This window comes from Eublepharis macularius, chromosome 19 (assembly GCF_028583425.1).
Source record: "Eublepharis macularius isolate TG4126 chromosome 19, MPM_Emac_v1.0, whole genome shotgun sequence".
NCBI lineage: Eukaryota > Metazoa > Chordata > Lepidosauria > Squamata > Eublepharidae > Eublepharis > Eublepharis macularius.
In genome coordinates, this window is record NC_072808.1 from 26623402 (window position 1) to 26647138 (window position 23737).

Here is a 23737-nt window from a genome sequence, read left to right on the forward strand (position 1 = left end):
CTGCTTTGCGGGAAGGGGGGAAAGGGCAGCTTCTGATTGAAAACATAAACACTGGTTGATCAAAAGTCTCTCTCCAGCACCAAATAGATCCCCCAAAAGGCTGAGGATGGAGGAAAAACGTGGTCAGAGTTATATTAAGAACATTGGGGATTAATATATGTTGTCTGTACTGACTCACGCTGTGTAATCCACCATGAGTCTCGGTGAGAATGGTGGACTACAAATAATGAAAGTAAGTTTGATGCTGGTTTGGTGAAGTGGTTAAGAGTGGCAGGGCTCTAATCTGGAGAACCAGGTTTGATTCCCCACTCCTTGAAGCCAGCTGGGTGACCTTGGGTCAGTCACAGCTCTCTCAGCCCCACCCACCTCACAGGGTGATTGTTGTGAGGATAACAATACACTTTGTGAACTGCTGAGTTGACATTAAGTTGCCCTGAAAGGAGGTATATACATTGGATGTTATTAATGTTAGATGTCGCTAGAGACTGCGTGGGAGAACCAGTTCTATTCTCAAAAGCCAATTAGAGCTGTATCTGGGCACATCTCCCTGGGGTTGTGGAGCAGGAAAAATATATTTTGAAGACCTGTACGCATCTTTGCACTCTATTTCTTTGGCAAACCTTCATGCTCCTGCTTTATACTAAGCTCGTCCTCCCAGTATTTGAAATCGTGGCACTCAGCAGCAGGAGAGAGAGAGAGAGAGAGTGGAAGTCTCAATTTGCAAGGCTGGATCTAGTTAAAAATAAAGCCAGTTTCATCGCTGATTTTTTCTGGCTGCCAGTTTTCTTTTTGTAGAGAGTTGGCATCTCCCCAACATTCCCTCCTCCCCTATTCCACGCAAGAGATTTTCCTTCTCTCCTGAGTGTGACCAGGTCATGACGCTGGAAGAAGTGCTTTTAGTCTTTAAGGTGCCACCGACCAAACTTCTATCTTACTTTGTAGCTGGACTTCCGCAGCAGCAGCCTGTGCCAGACGTTCAGATCCAGCCCTTCGTTCCCTCTAACCTCCATGACCACAGTACCACACAGGAGCCAGAAACAGACTAAATGGATTTATTATCTTGAGACAACTGAGCAGCTGCGGGGTAGAGGGAGATGACCCCCCCCAGAGCCCCCTAGAGTTACAGACCGATTGTTAACCATGAAGCCAGCTTCGGGATGAAGGCAGCCTCTGACACAGGGCAGGCCCCCAGACTCTTCACTTGTGCCAGGGCTGAACCCCCTTCCAAACATTGCTAATGGTGAAGAGTGTTGACAAAATCTGACCTGCTTTATTAATAAGTTACAATAAGTTACAGCAGGTGGCAGCAAGTGGCGAGGGGACAGAATCACCACCCTGTCCCTATGTCCAACACACGAGACAGACATACAGACATACAGACACACACACACACACAAATCTTCTCACACTGTAGGCTAAAAGGAACTAAGAGGGGTCAAGGGAACAAAACGGGCGCAAGACAGAGAGGCATGTGGGAACCCGAACGGGTCAGGGTGGGGAGGCTGGGGAACTGGCTTGAGGCGCACGCGTGGCTGAGAAGATGTTCCAAAATGTTTCTTCATGCTCCCAGATCCTCATACAAAAGAAGCTGCCATTCCAGACTCCTCCTGCCACAGAGGAATCAAGTGTTCACAACATGATCAGAGGAAACAAAGATAGGAAGGAAGGCTCATTATACAGACACTGGTCAGGAAAGAGTTTGCCATCAATAAAGGAAGCAGCCAGTTCACTGGGATCGGGGGTGGGGGGTTTGCAATGCACACAATAATAGGGGCACAGCCGTTAAGCGTAGGGGGGAGAGATGAGGAGGAGGTGATGGTTGGAGATTAGCAGGCGGAGTAAGGACCAAAGAATGCGTTTTATTGTGGGCGGCTGTGTGTGTATCCCCAGTGGTTTCTTTTTCTAGTGAGAGTGAATGCCCATTGCTTTTCTGTCGTGACTCGCCCTCTTCCGCTTCCTCCAAGTGTGCAGCACTGTCTTTAAAAACATGCTTCTGGAACCCAGTTGGGAGAAAACCAGGGGGGAAGGGGAGTGTTGACGTCGAAAAGCAAAGAGGTGGTGGTGGTGGAGTTACTTGTTCTCCTACCCTCTTCCCCTTCTAAATCACCCGTACTTTTTCTTAGGGGAGAAAAGGAGCTGTTGGGGTTTAAATTCTGGCCAAGGCAGCTCTAGCCCTAAATCTCTGCAGGCTCTGGAAGGGTCTTAGGAGGTGGATCCCTACAGGACTCCGAATTTTACCAACTCTTACCCAGCTTCAGCCGCTATGAAATCTGACTCTGACAGGCAGAAAAGACCCTTGCTGAGGGGCAGGAAGGAAAAGCAAGCTGGGAACAGGGCTCCTCCCTCTAGTTTAAGGTGACTGGTCCCAGTGGAGAAAAGTCTAGCACAGGTGAGGATTTGGGGGGGGGGGGGCGGAAGAGAGTCAGTCTTGGACGACACGTGGGAGTCCATAGTGGGAGGCTGGTCCCTTGCATGGGTATAACTGGGGCAGGGTGGGGAAGGAAAAGAGAAGTGGTCACTGTTCATCCTCGCCAAAGACATCATTCTGGCGCCGTTTCATGCTCTCAAAGTCAAAGGGAGCTCCTGCCATGCGCCGGTAAATGTCTTTGATGTCATCACATGTCGTCTCAAAGTGAGTGGTGGCATCATATGACCGTGAACAAAATATCTGGGGGGGGGGGGGGGAGGGAAGAGAAAAACAAAACCAAGTGCATGAGATGAGGAGAGGAGTATGAACAGAAAAGATACATCCGCTCTCCGGAACCCCCCCTCTGCCCCTGGCTATTATGCTCGCCCTCTCCGAGACATGCGCCCCTCCCCCTGGTTCTCACCTGACTTTCAGTGCCATCCTCGGTTGGTTCATACAGGGCACTGATGGCCACAAACCTAAACAGGAAGAAAGACATATAAGAGAATTACCTACACACCCCTTTGGTCCCATTCTCTCTTATTTTTTTTTAATTTATGTCATTTATAGTCTGCCTTTCTCAATGAGACTCAAGGCGGATTACACAGTATGAGGTTAATACAATCAGTATCAAGTAAGTACATTTCAATACAATACCATAAAGTAAACATATACAAGTTTAAAGACATGGGATTAGCAAGGATCCAAGACATAGTAGAAAATATTAAAGCAAAACATAATCAATTCTAGGACTAACATTAGACAGCATGGAGCAATGGTTGTACATAGGAGTACATATTTAAAGCAGCAGGTAATATACATGCGGCAAAAATGATGAAGTCTATGATCCCCAGCTTGTTAGTGAAGCACCTGAGACCCCATCCCTACAATGCAGCCCTCCCATTTGAGTCAAAATACTTTTTGAATAGTTCGGTTTTGCATCATTTACAGAAAGCCAGGAGAGTGGGGGCTCTTCTGACTTCCTCAGGCAGGTCACTCCACAGGATAGGGGCCACCATAGAGAAAACCCGTGTACAGGCTACTGCTGACTTCACCTGTGTGCAGCCTGGTACCTGCAGGGGACCCTGTTCAGATGAGCGAAGCTCTGCCAAGTCAACTAACCACAGGCCGGATTCAATACCTGAACTCACAAAAGCCTACTTTACTATAAGCAAAATCCAGCTTCAGCTGGTGCCAACATCAGAAATTCTGCTTTGCTGTGGATCACCCATGTTCTGGCCTACTGACTTGGCTGCCAGCAATGAGGGCAGGATACGGATGCAGAATGTGAGAGCAGAAACAACAGTACCATGCAACCATTTGGATTTCCAGTTTGGTGAAGGAAATTCACCAAGACTAGCCTGCTGGCTTGGGCTGGCCCTGACCTCCCTCCAAAAGAGGTGGCATGATATGGTGGGTGGGGCCAGCTGTGACATGGCACACTGTGTACCCCAGATAGCGCAAGAGCATTGCTGTGCACAGCTGATGCTAACCCTATGGGCTCCGACACATAGAACATGAGCACGTCACAGGAGAAACGTGACAGGATGCCCTCTCCCTTCCGTAGGAAGGAGCATCTGATCACATAAAGCCCCTCCTGAAGTGGCGCTGCCAGGCACAAGCTCCCTGGCACATTCTCCCTGCTTCTTTGGCTGAGTCCCCAAGGACACAACTTTTTTTAGGCATTCTTTCTTAACACGCTCCTCATGTGGAGAACCACCTTTAGCAACGGTTGATGAAGTGCTGCTATGCTCAAGTGTTTGCATATATTCATTTTCTTTCCCTTCCCATTCTTTATTTACATCCTGTGTTTACAGTTTACAATATGAATTATCCAAAATTAAAACCCTTGGCACATTTGTGGCTATCATCCTGAAAAACATTTGGCTGTTCTTAACGTGTTTTATCAGACTACAACCTAGTACCTATATCAGTTAGTTTTAATTAAACTTTAGATCACTTCTCCTTGAGCAGTATTTACCTTATTTATCCGACTTCATCATTGCTTATCTCTTCAGACTGCTAACCCTCTCTCATCTTCCATGATGCGCAACTGCTAATTCTATTGATTTATGAGGGGGATCCACACTGATCTACCTCAATTCCTCCTTAAACAGAGAACTTGCACTTGAAAGATTTATGATTAAATTCCAACAACCCCTCCATCTTCCCCATGAGAATGATCTCCCCTTCACATATCTGAAGGAGCTGTGACTCACGAAAGCTCATGCGGAAGAAAGTGCTGTTAGTCTTTAAGGTGCCACTAGATTTTTGCTTTGCTGTAACAGACTCTCTCTTAAGCCCTGTCCCACTCTCCTGTCTGCAGGGCTGGACAGAAGCATTTGGCTACCCCAACTAGCGCAGATCTGGAAGGCAAGAACAGGTACAAACCAAGCCCTTCCCAACAGCTCCAATGGTCCCACCAGGGAGCAAGGCAGTGGGGCTGCCTGAGCCTCTGCAGAAGGCCTCTGGACTTGGGCAGTGACTACACTAGTTTGGGCTGGGGTGACGATCCATGGCTATGTCTGTTGCCTGCTCCCATCCCTCTGCCGGCTGGCACCAACATGAACTACAGAACTGTGTGCGCTCAGCTGCTTGGGTAGTGCGGGCAATCAGGCAGCCCTGCCTGCCCTGCTCAACTCACTTTTGGTCAACAGGTTCAAGCAGTTCAAGAGCCGGCTGCACTTCGCTCTCAGGGGAGTCAGTCTCAACGGTAGTGCTGGCGATCGCAATGTACTTGCCCTGAGCTGCTACATTATGGGCAGAGGAGATGAGGCAGACATAGATATCTGTGACATGAAGAAAACAAAGGAAGTATCAGAAGCCTCGATGAATGTTCAAAATGGCAAAGTCCCTTCTCGTAAAAGCCAGAGGGGCTTTGGACTTCTCGAAACACGGATTCAAATTCCTGGTCCACCTAGAAGTTTGCCAGGCCCTTCCTCCCACTTTGGCTGGGTAAAACAGAAGGACTGTCAGGGCAGCCGGTCTGCTGTAACACCACCACGCCGGAGGCCGCAGGAGCTCAAAAGGCACAGCTGTCCTGCCCCTACCGCCAGCCACTTCCCCACACGCTCCTCTCAGTCCCTCTCTGAACTCACCTGAGTTGCGCCCCACTTGGTTCTGGGGGATGATGATTTGACAAGAGTTGGCATCGTTGGTGCCACGGATAGGATGGCTCAGAATGCAGATGACACGGACAACCTTCCCTGCTGGGCGCACTCGATCCGGCACGTAGCTGGGATCACAGATCAACTGTTTGCAGCGTGCCACCTAGGCAAGGGAGTTGGCATCATCAGGAGGGACACAGAAGAGGTCCAGCCTCTTGCCCTGCATGTTACCACATGAGATTCTAGAAGTCGGACGCTCAAGAGAATCTAGAGCTCACAAATGGTCTATCTGGTATAGATCCTAAAGAGAGACATTAGGAAAACATTTTCTGACACAAACACATAATGTCAATGCATTCTGGACCACATGCTCTGTGAATTTAAACAAATCCACAGAAACAGGGAGGTAGCTGGAGAGAATGAGTCAGAGAGAGAGAAAGAGGAACCCTTGCTGCACCCAGGAGCCTTCAGAAAGGCTCAGTGGCAGGGCGCGGACCTAGCCCCTCTCTGCTGAATGAAGGCCTGAAGGAGGTCTGGCCCCAGCTAGTTACCCCAGCATCTTGGGGAAATAGCTGTGTTAGGCTTTGGCATGAACGCACGCCTTGTGGAAGGGCAATTCCCACTGCAGCTGCTGCCAGTTCACGTGAGCTCTCTAGATTAGCACAGGATGGGGCAGCAGGATGCAGGCAACGGGAATTCAAACGAGTTTTTGGACTGAAAGTGTTTCTTTCAAAATGTGGCACTTGACAAGTCAGTGCAGCCTCCCTGCCACCACGGCTCCGATGGGCAATGTCTGTGAGTGATCCAGTCGCCCCCTACTAGCTTTCTGTGGCCAGCTTCCCATCCTCACCTCTCCTTCTGATTTGACCCCGACAACCTTGCCACCTTCCATGACAATCTCATCCACTGGTTTGTTGAGCATGTAGGTGCCACCATAGATAGCACTGAGCCTGTGGGCAAGCGGGACAGGAAGGGGACATTCATCAGATTATTCCCTGCACCTCCAAACACAAACAAGACGGCGGTTTGGCTGCAAAGGCGGAGATGCTTTGCCAATCCAACATGTATAAGGATTACTTCCCTCCAAGGCTTTCGTCTTCATGGTACTTCCAACTACAACAAGGAGTTTGTGTTCCTTACCTGGTATCACCACCACCACCACCACCACCCTTTCATTAGAAGAAAGCCACCGCAACAGTACAAGATAAAATCAATCTTGTACTAATTACAAGATTTAAAAAAAAAATCTGGACATTTCCACAGAAATACAGAACAACCATTTAAAGTACCTCACAACAAAAACAAAAATACAGTATCAAATACAACAAATCCTTGCCAGTTTTACATTGTGTATTAAAACAAAGCCAAATGTCTAGTCTGTAGACTTGTGAATGCAGACAGGCTTTATAACGCTTTATTAGAACAACACCTGTGCTCCCCCTCGGTATCTACACTTCCCTCGCAGTGCCTTTATTTCAAGGGAAGAATCCCCCTCATCCTTCGTATACTAGTCTTCCTTTTTCCACCTCTATTACCCCTTGTAAGCAATGTCTACAACAACAAAGATTATGCACAATAGGAAACACTAAGTTCAGAATAAAGTATGTGCTTCTTGCAAAAATTGTAGATAACCGTTTTGGCAAATCCATTTAAAATTTAAATTCCTTGGTAACAGATCTGGAGAGAAAAAAGTGAACATCAGTAACAAGTACTCAGTCCCAATGGGCCAAAAAGCAGGAGATGCCACAGGAGATGAAGTACCTGGCAAAACCTTGAGGGAGCTCCCCCAGACCGTAGAGTGGGTAGAGATAGGGGCTTTTGCCATAGCGGGCCAGGGATTCACTGTACAGTTTGATGCGATTGATGGTCTCCAAGCAGGGCTGGTCCATGTAACTGGAAAGCAAAGAGAAATGGTGACTTCAGTCCCACTAAACAGAAAACAGAACGGGTGTAGGCAGGGCAAGAGAACCAGACATTTATATTTAACAAATATATTACAGGTATGTAATCAAAGCAGTTTTTTTAGATACTGAAGGGATCTAATGGTTACATGGATTTATCTCATGGGCAATCATATAGTCCAAGACTGGTAGCCAGTCTTCCCAAAAGCTCGATAGTAATTTAATCGAGTCGGCTTGCCTTAATTGGTAGGATATTTTTTCCATTAAAAAAGGTCCCAAATTTTATTGTGCCAGATTGCAGGAAGGGGGTTGAGGGTTCTTCCACACAGACGCTATGGGGGTTTGGGCTGCAGAAAACAGATGCCATGAGGCCTCTTGGAGCCCGACGGTACGTCTCGATCCGTCCAAAGATTTAACAGGATCAACTCAGGTTTAAATGGGACTTCGTATCCTGTAATTTGCGTAATACATTCAAGCATTTCTATCCAAAATTTCTTTTCAACTTTACAGGTCCACCAACAGTGATAAAAAGAACCCGTCTCATCACGTAGTTTCCAACATTTTGAGATGCTATTGCAATAATTGAGTTTTTGTGGAGTAATATACCACCTTGTTAAAAGCTTAATAGACTGAGTTCTAATGTTGATTGATCTGGACTTTATGATTGATGAATTCCAAATTTTGGACCAATGGGTGTCTGAACATTTAATATTGCAATCTTTCCCCCAAGCTATTAGATAGGAGAAGGGTTTAGTTTTAGAGATTAGGAGCAATAATCTATAGATTTTAGAACAGAAAACCCTTGCAATTGCTCTTTTCAAGCATAAAAACTCCAATTCAGTTGTCTTGCGGTTCAATGCTTTTTTTCATGGAGGGTGGCTTAAAGAGATGATTAATTTTAAAATATTGAAACCACAGAACCTTGTTGCGTAGTTTTATTTCAATTTTTTGCTTGGAAAAAAGCCTAGTTAAATTTTCTAATTTCCAAGTGCTAAAAGATTCTTGGTGCATAGCTGGTTCAAACCAAGCTCGGCCCGTAAAGCGAGAGAGAGGAGATACAGAAGGTGCCAATCAGACCTATTTCTATCCCATGCTTCCAGTGCAGATTGTAAAAAGACATTTTTCGTGACATTTGGAGGGCATTCAGATGCGTTGTTCTGGATGGTTGCTTGCAGCTTTGGAAACATAAAATGGCATTCTATAGTTTTCCAGTCCAAATGAAATTTATGATTAAGCACAAGTGATAAATATGTAAAGTGTGTTGTATCATAGTATAATTTGACATCAGGCATGCCTAGTCTTCCTTACATAATATGACCACACATGACAAAATGTCTAATCCTTTGTTTTTTCCTGTCCCAAATAAAAGAACTTAATAATTTGTGCCATGCTTCCAAGGTCGTAGGCCTAATTAATATGGGCAGGGCTCTAAAAATAAAATTTGGGGGACGATTATGGATTTTATCAGATTAATTTTTTCCAGCCAGGTTAGATTAATTTTTTTCCAACCTGCCAAAGTTTTCAACACCAGAACGGGATTTAGTTACGACCCTATTGACAGCAGCAAAAAACATAGTCGCATTAAACTAGAACAAGCAGCACCAGCCTTCTGCTAATCAATGGTTACTAAAGGTCTGGGATTTCTTTATTATTGAAAAGATTACTAATAATTTGCATAATATGGAGAACCCTAATAAAAGCTCAGGATTTTATGAAAAATGGATGTTATTCTATAAGTATACCGCAGAGCATGAGTTGCAGGCACCTAGCCACCTACACCAATCCTTATTTGACAATTGACATAGAGTAATTAACCCACTGACTATTATTATCTAGACCTCAAACCAATCATCAGGTTTTGCACCTTAAGGTTATATATATATGTTATGATCACTAAAAATAAAGGGAGAGGGAGAAAGAAACAATTGAAGCTGAGATTCATTCAATAACTGTTTATTGACCCTATCGTTAGAGTTCCTTTTGAATACTGCAAGTTATTGCTGATTTCTTGTTATATGTGTTTTGAACTGTTCTGTATTGTATTGCTTATCTCTTTTCGTATTGTTATGACTGTTACTAAAATAAAAAATTTAAAAAAAAAATCTGGTTCCAAATTTCACTTAGTTTAAGAGGAATGTTGATTCCTAGATAGGTGAAGGTGGGTGGCGGGTTTTACTATCTGCTCTGCTCCTGATCCCAGCTGGGTGAAGGGGGTGCGGGCATTGCCACCTGCTCTGCTCCCGATTCCGGCAGGTTGAAGGGGAGGCAGGTATTGCTGCATGTTTGGCTCCTGACTCCGGTAGAGTGAAGACAGGGTGGACATTGCCTCAGTGCTCAGTGGCTTATTCTGTTAAGTTGAAGAGGGTGGGCATTGCCACCTTCTCTGCTCCTTATCCCAGCTCGGTGAAGAAGGGCATTGCCTCCTGCTCTGCGCCTGATCCCAGCCAGGTGAAGATGCAAGGTGGGCATTGCCACCTGCTCCACTCCTGATCCCAAATGGGTGATGGTGGGGGGTGGGCATTCTCACCTGCTCCGCCACTAATACCAGCGGGGTTAAGGCAGAGGAGGGCATTGCCACCTTCTCCACTCCTAATGCCAGTTGGGTTAAGGTGGGGGATGGGCATTGCCACCTGCTCAGCTCCTAATACCAGCTAAGGCGGGGGAGGGTTAAGGCGGGGGCATTGTCATCTGCTCCACTCTTGATCCTAGTTGGGTGAAGGAGGGCGGGAAATTCCACCTGATCTGCTCCTAATAACAGCTGGATTAAGGCGAGCGGTGGACATTGTCACCTGCTCTGCTCCTAATACCAGTTGTGTTAAGGTGGGGAGAGGGCATTGCCACCTACTCCACTCCTAATACCAGCTGAGTTAAGGTGGGGGTGGGTGGGCACTACCACCTGCTCCACTCCTAATACCAACTGGGTTATGGTGGGAGATGGGCATTACTATCTGCTCCACTCCTAATAACAGCTGGGTTAATGCGCGGGGGGGGGGGGGCATTGCCACCTGCTGTGCTCCTAATACCAGCTGGGTTAAGGTGGGGTTGGGTGGGCATTGCCATCTGTTCCGCTCCTAATACCAGCTGGGTTAAGGCGGTTGGCGGGGATTGCCACCTACTCCCATCCTGCTCCTGGCCTGGGCCTCCCACCATGGCACATTTTCTGGAGGGACATGATGCCTTGCCTAGGCTTCCCTCCATGGCAGCGCCCTCTGGTGGTCCACCAGGGAATAAAGTGAGTTGTCTGAAATACGCTTACTCAGTTATATAGTAAGACTATATCGTCAGTAAATAGGCTGATCCTATATTTCTGTCTGTCAATTGTAGTACTTTTTATTTCAGGATTTGTCCTTATAGCAAAGGCCCGAGGTTCCATGGCAATGGCAAACAAAATTGGGGAAAGAGGGCAACGTTGCATAGTTTCCCTTGATATATGGATGTCAGATGAATTCATATTATTAGCCCTAACTGTAGCTATGGGGGACAGAACTCAACAATTTTCAAATCCAGGTTCATAAATATCAAAACCCAATCAATTAAATTACGGACAAGGTGGTACCTTACCCCCCTCCCCAAACTCCACTACATAAACATATCTAATTCCCCAAAGTGTTGGAAGCTATGTGGGGATACAGGTTCCTTTTTTCACTGCTGGTGGACTTGTAAGGTCGTCGAGAAGTTCTGGTTAACTGTACTTAAATGCATCAAACAAATCACAGGATGTGAAATTCCCCCCAAACCTGAACTAGTTCTGCTAGTTGGATCTTTGGTCCAATCAAGACCGACCAGGAGGGCCGAGGGATTTAATAGCCTCACTATTAGCCACAGCTCAGACTACTATAACTACCTTGTGGGAAAACTCCAAGCCCCCTTCAATCACATTGTGGCATAACAAAATCTGGGACCATTTTTTCACGGAAAAAAAATAACTTATCAACTTAGACAAGCAAACTCAGTAAGTCACGAATCAAGCTTCTGGGAAGACGGGATATCAATTCTGGACTATATGCTTAGCCAAGATATAAAACCATGCAAACTGTATCCAGTGGACCCTTTCAGTTATTGAGTGACTACCTCAAGATATGAACTACCCTCCCAAACTTGCTCTGCGGACACTTCAGTGATGTATCTCCTGTAGGTTCCCTAACCTGTGTATATACTTGACTGTTTCACTTACATTTATTTTTGCTTTCTTGTTATATTGTAAAGTTGAGTTTGAATTGTAGTGTTTAACTTTGTATAAAAACAAAAAAATTTCAAAAATAAAAAGTTTTAAAAATAGGTAGACTGTTCTCTATACACGTATGATGATACACTCAAATGATCATCACTAAAATAGACCATAGGCATTTCAGCCCCAAGGTCTTCCTCGGTGGTCAATTGTACAATATTTATGAATGAACCAAAATCCACCAGTTTCTTTAGTTCTGTTCCAAATTAAGAAGGAGTCTTTTATAAAAACAATATGCTTTCTATAGGTATTCCCCTCTAGAAAGATGTACTTGTTTTCTAGATTAGCCAATTCTGGGGCAAATTTGAGCCCCTAGCTGTGCCAGAGATTTGCATCACGCTTCTATTTTTTCATATAGCTGAACGTCATGAGATTAAAGTACCACTTGATTGTAACTGCAGATTGATGGAACACACTCAGAAACACTGGAAACCAAGCCTCAGGTTTGTAAGGGAGATTGGAGAGCCCTGTGCAGAGCCCTGCGGGGTTTAAAAAGTTTTGTATGGAATATTTAGTTCATTTGTAATTTTTGTTTTATAGAATATCAAATGAAGAGTATTGTGTGAGTGCAGTCACTATGTGAAGCTGTCCATGGCCTGCTGCAATAATCTGTATTACACCATACAATACAAGAGGTAAAACTTCTTTGTTTTTCTAAAAAATATTTTTAAAGTATGGTGGTTACTAACATTAAAAACTTTTTCTTCCTCCTTTTTCCTCTTGCATTTTTAGGTAAGAGTATCAGGAGCATTTTTATACTGGTTTCTGGATGTGTGTGTGTGTTTGTTTACCATAAATATTGCACAACTGACCACTGAGGAAGGTCTTGGGGCTGAAATGCATCTGGTCATAGTGGTGGTCATTTGACCATATCATCACCTGTGTACGGAAAACGGTTTACCTGTTTTAAACATATGTATGTAGCCTGCTATTCAGACCCTATGTTTTTAACTTGAACGTTGTGTACACTGATAATAAATATCTATCTGGAACATACTTTAATTTGTAATTTGATCCTTGTATTTTCCCCTTAAAAAGAAAAACCCTGATCACTGTCTAATGGGACTTTCCCCAAATCTCCCAAACAAGTTAAAAGGAACCCCTGAATATCTTTGAGGGTGCCTCATTCCTCAGGCAGCAATTCTCCGTGTAGCTTTCCTTGCCTCAGTCAACGCAGAGGCATTCACAGGGGTGGCCCAACTTCCCTAATGTAAGAGCCACTTAGAATAAATCTCAGCTACCCGAGAGCTGCAAGACAAGATGCACTGAAGTGACTTCAGAGGGAGAGGCGGGGTTGTGCCTTGAAAGAGACATCGCAGGAAGGTGAGAGATTTTGGTCAATATGCTGGAAGTGACATCATCGGAAGGGGGTGGAGCTTGAGAAGTGCTAGCACCTGACCTTTGATCTGGAAGTGACATCACAAAAGTGATGTCACATCCTTGCTAGGCTCCGCTCCCGAAGTCTCCTAGCCCCACCCCCAAAGTTCCTAGGTATTTTCCGAGTTGGACCTGGCAACCTGAACATTTTTATTGAAAATATGAAAGACATGAAAAGAAGGAAGAAAAAAAGGAAAGAGAGGGAGGGAAAGGCATGGAAAGAGAAAAAGAAAAGAAAGACAGACACATTATTAAATACACTGTGCTTGTGTGCCAGTTTTTAGACTACACTAAATTGCATTTAGAATGTTGGCACAGGTCCTGAAAACTGCCCCTCACAACATTTCAGGCTTAAAGATCAGAAAGTGGAGCTACACAGTCTTAAGCAGATGCCCCTCCACGCCAGCAGTCCTGCATGCACGTGTTTACAGGTAAGCAAGTCCTCCGTGCAGCGAATGGGACTTCCATACGAGCTAACACCCCAGCAGTAAGCCCACTAAACTTTAGCACACTCAATGTGAGGGGCAGCACATACATGGACCCTCCTCACTCACCAATCACAGGATTTGAAGGCAGCAATGCGAATGCCGCCACCAGGCCAGCCACCCAGGCCAGCCCCCAATCTGGGATTAGTTGGCTGAAGGGGGTGTGGGGGGCGTATGATGGTTGAAGGCTTGAGAGATCAGAAAGCGGAGCCACACAGTCTTAAGCACATGCCCCTCCACGTCAGCAGTCCTGTGCACACGCACTTACAAGCAAGCCAGTCCTCTGCGACGTGAACAGGGCTTCCACCCAAGCTAACGCGCCGCAGCAATACGTCCGCTGAACTTCGGCACGCGAGGGGCGGCACATGTGTGGACCTTCCTCGCACCAATCGCGAGATTTGAAGGCAGCAATGCAAACGCCACCACAAGCAGGAAGTTCGGGGCTACCACTGCGCTTCCTTCCTGCTTCCAGTCCCCTTCCCTTTCTTCCCAAGTGCTAAGGTGGTGGTGCTGCGAGTGTGGGGCTGGCCGAGCGTGGCACCCGCAGAGGAACGACTGGCATGGCGAGGGAGGGCGGGCTGCCTCTGGGAGCTGCAAAATATGGCTCAAAGAGCCACACGCGGCTCACAAGCCACCATTTGGCCACCCCTGCAACAGAACGCCCACACACCATTTCCCCCCACCCCTTTCTTGTCTGAACTCCCCACAGCTGCAGTTCACTCCCCTCCCAGTTCCACCAGAGGACTTTTTAAAAAAAAAATCCCAACAATTGACAGGTTTTTATAACCCCATAACAATGTACCTACCAAGTCTTCTGAATCCCCAGCTTTCATTTATTTTTAGCCTCTAGTCCATTCTTTTTCAGAAATATAAGGAGAAATGCATAACTTTACTATGAAAAGGGCTAGAAATTGGGTTTTTTTAAAAAAAATGAAAGTTGGGAATTCAAAGGAACTGGCAAATGCACTGCTACAGTCATATATCAACTACTAAAAAACCTCTCCAATGGTGGTGGGGGGGGGGGGGTGGTGGTAGGCAAAGCATGGAAAATGGTGGTATACGGTCAGGACTTGCACAAATGCACACTTTCCCATCAATATGGCATATAAAAACACTCTGAGAACTTTTCAAAAACATCATACCAAACCAGTCTTGAGAAAGATCACAGGAAAACAAGAAAAATGTCTCTCTAGGGGACGACATCATGCAGATCCTTAAAAAGGCCACAATTGCTCAGTGTGGACACCTAATTGGAGTAAAACCTAGTGTGGGACAAGCCTATGATGATCCATCCAGGCCTCCGTTGCAGGCTACAGCACAAGCTGAGCAATGCTGGACAGCAGCTAAACCAGGAGGGAGGGGCATGGAGGGAGCTGGGGAGGGCAGACATTCCAGGGCTACAAGCCTACAGATCACTCACTCATCAGTGCGGTAGAGTGCTAGTGCATGACCTGTGAAGTCAATAACATCCTGGCCTAGGTCAAAGCGTCGATAGACCTCACGCATGGTGGTGCCGTGTGGATCCACCCCTTCCAGTGTCTTCGGGTCATTCTCATCAAAGTTTGCCACGAAGACCAGGAACTTGCGGAAGCGGCGCTTCTCAAACATACCCATGAGATCTGCAAGACAGTGAGGGAGCTGAAGTTATAAAAGCGGGGGGGGGGGGGGGGTAGGCATAATGGGGTGTCTGTGGCAGAACACATGCACAAGGTCCCAACTTCACCCCTCAATTTTCTAATTAAATGGATCTTATATAGCAGGGCTGCAAAATAGCTTTGGAGAGCCCACTGTGTGAGATGGACCGGTGGGCTGACACCGTCCGTCATAACTTCAAATGTGCTACTATGGTATCTTCGCAGGGAGAAGGGAGGAGTACTGAGTCAGCCCCCTGCCCCCAGTGGTGATTTACCAGTATTATATTGGTGTCTTCGGTATAAAGTAGGCATAAAGATTAGAATCAAGTCACTCCTTGGACTCCCAAACCCCAGATCACACTTGGGATAAATAAAATAGGGACCTGACTTTACTCTCTCAGCCCCACCCACCTCACAGGGCGATTGTTGTGGGGAAAATAACAACACACTTTGTTAACCGCTCTGAGTAGGTGTTAGGTTGTCCTGAAGGGCGATATATAAATCGAATGTTGTTGTTGTTGTTAAGGCTTCCATTTGTGAGACAAATCAAGGCTCCTGCAAATGCAAGTGGGCACCCCAAGTGTCTCTGAATCATTCATGTCTCTGGCCTGGCCTTTCCCCAATCAGCCTCAGGGCAGCTTATTCTGCTGCTTCACTTCGTTCGGGCAGCAGCTCTTTATGCAGAGGTGCAGCGCAACCACTCGCCCTCACGAGGCGCCAGGCCCAGCACGGTGACTTATGCAGATGTACACAGGATGAGCTCCTCTGGGATGGACAGCTCACTTTTATACCTTCCGAAAGGAAGGCCTTTGCTGGTGTGAGAATGAAATCTACCCCCAGCTCTCACTCAGCGCAAGCTTTCTTTTAAGCGAGTAGTTCTACTCTCGAATGGCTTTGCAAAGGCTACCACTGTATTTTTATAGTTGTTCTAGAATGTCTATTTTTTCACCATTTTAAAGCTGGAAGGCCCATTTCAGGGCTGTACAACGAATCAGGAGCTTTAAAAACTAACATCGATGCACACAAAGATGTCTCTTGGAGGTCTGACAGCAGAACTCTGTGTTGGTTGTATGTTAAATTAGGCCCACTTACTGGATGCTAGAGCCTCAGTCTCTGTTGATGGCACCTTGTAGATCTTCCCTGCCTTGTACACAAAGCTGCCCTCCACCACTTTGAAGTCTAGATAGCGCGTCACTTCTGTATACAGCAGCATCTTCACCAGCTGACCTGTTTGGGGAAAGAAAAACCTCATTTGGGCCCTTAAACCCTTCTGGTGGTGGAGGAAAGTACCATCAAGTCATGGTTGACTTGTGGCGACCCCTGCTGGAGTTTTCAAGGCAAGAGACTAACAGAAGTCATTTGCCATTGCCTGCCTCTGCATAGCAGCCCTGGTCTTCTCTGGACATCTCCCATCCCATAACCAACGAAGGCCAACCCCGCATAACTTCGGGAATCTGATGAGATCGGGTTTGTTTGGGCTATCCACATCAGGCAATGATGCTCCATACGTAGCTCATGTTTCATTGTATAAAGACTGTTCCGTTGGAAGTTGCAGTTATGAGGTTATCAGCTCACCAAATAGACAGGTTTGTCGGAACAGAAGAGCACAGGAGGAACTGTGAGGTGTAAGAGAACTTCAAGGACTTCAGTTACTTACTAGGTCTGTTATTATGAGTTCGCTCTTGCTTGTCTTCCAAGGAATTCCCCTCCTTTATTTTCTCCTCATAGCTATCCTGTGAGGTAGGCGAGCCAATTATCTACATAGTTCTGGCCCACACTAATGCACCTCGAAACACTGCAACAGGGGGTCTAGCCTACACTTCTGTGTATCATCCTCCTATGGAGATGTTCTTCCTTCAATTCATCCTTGTTTCCCTTTACGAAAATGGGCCTTGTCTCAGGACAGTTGAGCCAGTTGGACTTACCATTTGCCATGAGGAATTTAGGGATCAGGTCAACATTCCAATCCCGGCCGCGGCCCATAGATTCAGGGGGGCCTTCAGCAATCTCAAAGCGCTTGTAGAGCTGGTGATCAAGGAGAGACAGTGCATCACACACACTCACACGCACACACACATTTCAATTCAGGAATACCTTATGGCATAAAATGTCAATGCAGCCCAACAGTAGGAGATGAATCAGCCCAAGAAAATGTGATGTATCAGCCAGAGAAAAGTTGTTACCCCTTACAACAGTGGATGTAGCTAGTTCCCGTAAGACAGAAGGTACAGTGAGCACCTGTCAGATCTTCTAGAAGACCCTTTAAAACCTTTGCCTATTCCCTCCAAGGCCTCCTGTCTTGCAGCCGCAACCAGAATGATGGCACTGTGGGAGAACATTTTGGCCTGGATGAGAAGGTCCTTTTGGTTTAGTGGATTTAGCTTGGGCCAGTTGGGATGGCACTACACTCTTAAAACCTCGTGGTTCAGAAACAGGCCCTCAATATTCCCCCTTCATACGCCTCTCAAGTGGGAAAAGATGGTTTTTATCTCTGTTTTGGTTCTTGCAGCTTTTAGTATGTTTTGGGGTCTCAGAGTAATATGTGTATGAGGAGATGGGAGAGATGATGCTCAAAACTGGGAGTAGCTTCACCTCTGGTGTATTTGGCAACTCAGGAACCATGATGGGAACTGGATAGGCCAAACTGGGAGAAGGAAAGTTAGACAACTGTGAGCTTGTCTCCCTTCTGACCCTTGGCAGTAAGTCATCTGATGTTCTGCTGCTGAATGCCAATTGGGAGAACAGTAGCAAATATCATCCACGATTTAAGCCAGCGTACTGTGCTTTACAGAGACCTTACTGAAGGAAGGAGGGGGAGCTGAACTACTGCAACTGAGCCTGCCAGGTTTCTCAGTGGAAAAGCACACTAGACTGGGGGGGTGGGTGGAGAAGTGGCTTGCCATAGTGTACAACTCCATCTCAATTACCAGACTTATAGTTCTGGGAGACTTAAGTATCTATGCTGAGACTATGCTGTCCGCCGAGGCCAGAGGACTCCCTCAGTTGCCACTGAGCCCTACACATGCAGCTGACCCCATCCTCCATTGGGTGCTCTGCACAAGATTCAAGATTGGTGACCAGCAGAGTCATCTGGAATAATATACCTCATTACCTGGTAGAATTAATTACAAGTGGGATGAAATTTCCACTTGTCACATTCATAGGCATAACCTTTCAGTTAGTACCATCCAAGGATGTAGACAGAACACTTGCGAGCTGGGAAAGCCTCCACCCGATCTTCATAGCCCTCCTGGGGATTAGCCCAAAGGATGAGTCAGATGACTGAGGTCTTTTGTAAAGAAGCCTCATGAAGCCTTAAAAATGCACCTGTAAGGCTTTGTCTAACCCCTACCCTGACCACTTGATCCAAATGTACTTAAGCAACATTTGGCCTGGTTCTCATTTGCCATTTCTGGGCACAGTATTATGAAGAGCAGTCACTTCTTAGCTCCAGGTCATTTTGAATGAAACACGTTACGAAGACCCTTTTGGGCCTGATTTCCAGCCCAAATATGGCAGAAACTCTCTTGGCTGATGACCTACACCAGTCGGCCAACAAAAGGAATGCATCCTCAGTAGTTCTCTCAGAAGCTTTTGGTATCACTGACCATGGCAAACTTCTGGATACCTTGGATGGGACGGATCTGGGAGTGCTGACTTTGTTCCTTCTTGGGTGGGAGATGGGCCAGGAGGCTGATGTCCTATGTTCCATGGCTGCTGGGATACCACTGAGTGCTATCTTGTCTCCCATGTTGTTTAATAACTACGTAATACCACTGACAGATCATCAAGGGACCTGGGGTGGTCATCAATACACTAACGATACCCAACTCTCTCTCTTTCCATCTACCTGAAAGATCAAACTTGCTGTTTCATTGTGCTCCTTTGCATCCATCACTGGATAAACAGGTTGTGGAAGTGGCAAGGCACACCTTTAACCAGCTTAGGCTAGTTCACCAAATGTGGCTGTTCCTAGAGAAAGTAGATCTGGTCACTGTCGCATGTGGCTTGGGTAACAATCAGACACTACACTCTATGCGGGACTATCACTGGAAGCCGTCAGTTTCTCATTTATGCTTTCTGGACAAGATGGTAAAAAATGCACATCCTTCATCTGGAACTTGCTGTGATGAACATGCAAAACCAGTGCGTTACCAGCAGCTTTGGCCCCCAAGCTCTTTCCGGGATAATTTAAAGTGCTGATTTTGATTTTTAAAGGCCCAAATGGTACCCGAAGGATCACCTCACCTTTCATGAACCAGCCTGGAATTCAGAGGTTGTCTGTTGGTGTTCTGTTGCAGGAGCACAGCTGAGGGCAACCCATGACAGAAACTTTCAGCCCCTGCCCCTGGGTTATGGAATTCCCTCCCCCTTGGAGAAAGGACTGGCAGCATCTTTTATGGCCTTCTGCTGCCACCTAAAGACACACCGACTCTGCAGAGCCTTTGAATTAGCTGCCTTGTACATTTGCCCTGAGCCCTTATGGCGCTGTTATGTTCTGTAGCTGTGTTTAATGAACTGTGCTGTTGCACTGTTAGCCACCTTGAGTTTTGAGGAAATAAAGCAGAATATAAATGTTTTAGATAAATCTGATTTTACTTATATATATATATATATATATAAGCATATATATGTCAAATACAATGATGGTTGTACAGATAGAAAGATGAGATACAAATTTCCTAAAAGAAAATCTCTTATCAATAAGGGAGTTCTCCCTACCCCATCACCCAAACTTATCTTGCTTTAACCACTACAATTTTCTCGGCTCGCTAGTGCAAAACAATGGGTTTTCTTAGCATTTAGAACACTTAGCACTTAGCGATAACTCTGGCATGTAAAATGCACTCCGTTTTTTTGCCAGGAAAAGGGTTCCTGGGAAATATGAATGATTGCAACATAAAATACGACTATTAAATATGCATACAGTCCTTTGGGGCGTTCACAGCGATCCCGATACATTGTTACAATAACCCTTACAGCAACTCTGAAAAAGGTAAGTCAGCACTATTTGCCAGGCGCTACACTGGAGATGAAGGTGTACAGTTAAGAGTAGAGATGGACACCAACCTCAACACAACCCGAAAGACCCCACGAACCAGGCCAGTTCGGGGTTCATGAACCAGGGTTCGTGGAAGCTCCTTTTCACAGAACGTCCACAAACTGTATACTGGTTCGTTGGGTCATATTTACAGCGGCAGTTTAAATGGCCATTTCCCCAGGGAAATGGCCATTTAAACTGCCCCTTCAAGGGACTTGCAAGGGCAGGTCCCTTTAAACTATCAGCTGGCAGGCGGCAGGAGGAATCGCCCTTTAAACTGTTAAATGCCCCTTTCCCTGCCGCTGTTAAGGCCTGAAAGGGGCATTTAAACTCCACGAACCATGAACTGGTTCGTAACTGGTCCATTCCGTGGTCCGTGGTTTGTGAAACCCACGAACCTCCTGGTTCAGTTTTTTTTTGTTCCGCAAGCATCTCTAGTTAAGAGACATGAGCAACCACACCTATCAAGTTCATGGTACAAGAAATATTTATGTGCTTAGTCTGCAGCATGCCACCTCTCTGACCTACTTGCCATATTGATACATACAAAGTACTGCTGATCTCCTACCTCTTCCAAGGGGGTAATCGAGGAGCTCTCACCACCATAATAGGGGTTCCTGTCCATGTGCAAGACCTTCTTCCCATTCACAGACATAATGCCCGAAAGGATACATTCCTAAAATAGAAGGAGTAGAAGATTATGGCCTCTCTAGATTATTAGTTCAGAGTCTGCCCCTCCCACACTGCAGCCTTTGTGGAACAGTCCTAGAAGCCCCCCAAACAGAAGCAACAGCCTGAGATTCAGGTGCCTGTGGAAGAGGCTGACTGCCTTCTTGCTTGCTGTTCTCTCTGCCCACGCCATCACGCGCTCTGGTGTAGTAGGGGAGCGCGATCTAGATCTGGGATTCGGGGAAAAAAGCTGGATTTCTGCCAATCCAGCTTTCAAGAATCAAATCAGAGCATCCCAGATCTGATCCAGGAAACCATATCCAGACTCCTGGATAATTCCAGGTTAATGATGGCAGGAAAAAGTGGCCTGAATTGGTTTACATGGTAGAAAGTCCCTCCAGAAGCAATGTGGAAAGGGGAACATTCAACATATACTTGGGGCTGGTTACTGCTCTCTGTTAGATCATACCAAGGGATACCATGCAGGCAGAACAGTAATATTAATTAATTCAGTTCTGCAACGTACCATGGATGCCACAAGTCTAAGATTATAAAAAGGCCAGAGCTGAGAAAAGGAGGCTTGCAAGGAACAAAAGAATCTTGACGTAATAGAGACCCTAAAAGATCATTAGTAAGCTTTTCCTACTCTACAAGGATCTGCTTGGAGAAATGTGGACTACGTTTTCTCCTACCAGAAAAGGAGAAGTGTGTTTCACGGTGAAGCGCACTTCGCTGGCAAGACCTTTATGCACAGCTATCAAGTGCCAGATTCTCAACGCAGAGGAGGAATGCGGCTGCGCGTATCCACAGCGGGGAAGGGGTAGGCGGCACCCGCGCAACCGACAGGGACGCGCCACGGGAGGCGGCGAGCGGGGGCCGCAACCGCCCCCCCCCCGGCCTGCGCTGGGGCCGCAGGGCCGACCAGGGAGGCCGCGGGGGATGGGCGCACCGGGCACGGGGGCTGAAGAGAGCCGCCCCCCCCGAAGGGACCAGCTGACTCCGGGGAGGGGGGGCGGCTGAGCCGGGTCTCCATTGGCCTGCGACAGAACCCAGCGAAGAGGCTGCCCGCCCCAGGCCGGGAGGGGGCGCGGTGCCGGCGGGGCCTGTCGGGCGCGTCAGCCGCGAGGAGGAGGAGGAGGAAGGGCCGCCTCGAGCGCGGAGGGAGCGGCCAGGCCGCAGGCAACGCGACGGGGGGGGGATCTCGGGCCCGGGCCGGGATGCGGCGCGGGGCCCCGCGGGGACGACTCACGGTCAGGCCGGTGCCCAGCACGATCACATCGTAGGCCTCGTCCATGGCGTCCGCCGCGGAGCCGCCCCAGCGGAGCCAAGATGGGTCGCCGCGCTCTGCGCCCGGCCGGATCCCTCCGCCGCAGGGAGCCGCCCCGTCCGCTCGCGCTCTTTGGTGCGCACGCGCCGCGCCGCTTTTCGGGGTTGGAGGCGAGCGCCGAGAAACAAGTCCCGGTTCGGCCGCTGCTCTCCGCGGGGGAGGGCGCCCAGCTCCGGCCAGCCCCTCCCTCCCTTTTTGCCTTGGTAACCAGCACAGCACCGTCGGATCCTTTTGCCGAAGAAAATAATCCGCCCCCTCCTGCGCATCGTGGCATCAAAGGGCTGCCAGGGGTCTCCCCCGCCCCTCCCCTCATTCATTCCAACCTCCGCGCGATGCAGCAAACAGATCCAGAGCGTTCCGCCGGGTTAGTCTGCAGTAGCAAAATAGAAAGGAGCCCAGTAGCACCTTTAAGTCTAACCAACTTTACTGCAGCATAAGCTTTCGAGAACCACAGGGCTCTTCGTCAGATGCAGGAAATGCTGCTGCTCTTTCGCCGGTTGAATCTGAGTTGCCTGTACGGAGGGGGGGGGGGAGTGTGTGTGGGGGGGGGGGGGTGTCGTCCTGCCTTCTCACCGAGATCGTCAGGCCTGTGGGGGAAGATCCCGCCGCCCGAAGCAAAGCGTCTCGAAACGGCCCCCTTCCAGAGACTTCCGCCAAGGAAAGTAGGCCTCCCGGGGGGCGCCTGAGGGGCGGCCGGGGGGCGGGGCGAAGAGGCCCGCGAGCTCCGCCGCGCTGAGGGGACCTGCCGCTCCCGAGCCAGGCCGGAACGCGCGCCGCCCCCGCCGCCCCCCCCCCAACCCTGCACGCCTGGCTCAGCGAGGCCCGCGGCTCGGCCGCCTCTTCCCGCGCGCGGCTTCGGGGGGGGGCGGCGGAGGGGAGTGGGGCGGGGGCTGTATTCGACGGGGGGAGGGGAGGGGCGGCCCCCCGCCTCGCCCCCCTCCCCCGCCGTGCTCGCGCCCGGCAGCCCCCACGGCAGGGGCGCCCTCGGGCGAGAGCGGAGCCCGGCCCCGAAAGCGGCTCGTTCCGAAGGCAGAGGCCGCCCCGCCCTGTCCTGCCCCGCCCCGAGGCGTCGTTTCTCCTTCGGAGCGGCCGGCGACGGGCGCTTCTGCCGTGCTGGAAATCCGGCCTCTTCGCCCGCGGTGTTTTGTGATGCTTTTGGCCCCTCGGTACTGGTTTTCTTTTCAAAATAAAAACCCTCCTGCACGCCGCGCCTCGTACCGGAGGAAGAAGCGGGCTCTTGGCGCCTGCACAAGCTCGAGCTGGAATGGAACCCCTGGAGCCCTGCGGCGGCCCCGTGCCCCCTGCGTATTTTTGCAGCAACAGATGGGACCCAGGGACCTCGTCTGGAATTATTATTTGGTGCCGTGTAATGCATTGCATTTCAGGAACTTCTATTTCAAAAGTTACCAGCTCGATAGTCCAGCACCTCTCCACATCATCCCTTCGTTTTATAAGACCATGGCGTTCAAGTCAGTGAGGATTTGGCCTCAGCTGACTTTGCTGGAGAAGAGCAGGTGGACAGGGAGGAGGAGGAACTGCTGCCAAACAGCAGGGGTTTTGC

General features: G+C 48.1%; 1 protein-coding gene across 4 annotated transcripts; it reads right to left on the reverse strand.

Moving 5' to 3' along the window:
* Positions 1-1038: 1038 nt before the first annotated feature.
* GDI1 (GDP dissociation inhibitor 1) lies at positions 1039-22206 on the reverse strand. 4 transcript variants are annotated; one of them, XM_055003290.1, is made up of 11 exons: positions 22099-22206; positions 20749-20856; positions 17065-17164; positions 16232-16366; positions 14926-15124; positions 7276-7407; positions 6365-6464; positions 5506-5677; positions 5052-5196; positions 2832-2886; positions 1039-2668 (listed from the first exon to the last, which is right to left on the reverse strand). In XM_055003290.1, the coding sequence occupies exons 1-11, from the start codon at positions 22141-22143 to the stop codon at positions 2516-2518; spliced, it is 1344 nt and encodes a 447-aa protein (XP_054859265.1). In that variant the 5' UTR covers positions 22144-22206; the 3' UTR covers positions 1039-2515. The 4 variants fall into 4 exon arrangements, with proteins under 4 accessions (XP_054859265.1, XP_054859264.1, XP_054859267.1 ...); XM_055003289.1 differs by having other exon boundaries at positions 20728-20856; XM_055003292.1 differs by lacking the exon at positions 22099-22206 and adding an exon at positions 18990-19111 and having other exon boundaries at positions 20749-20841.
* Between the last annotated feature and the right edge of the window lie 1531 nt (positions 22207-23737).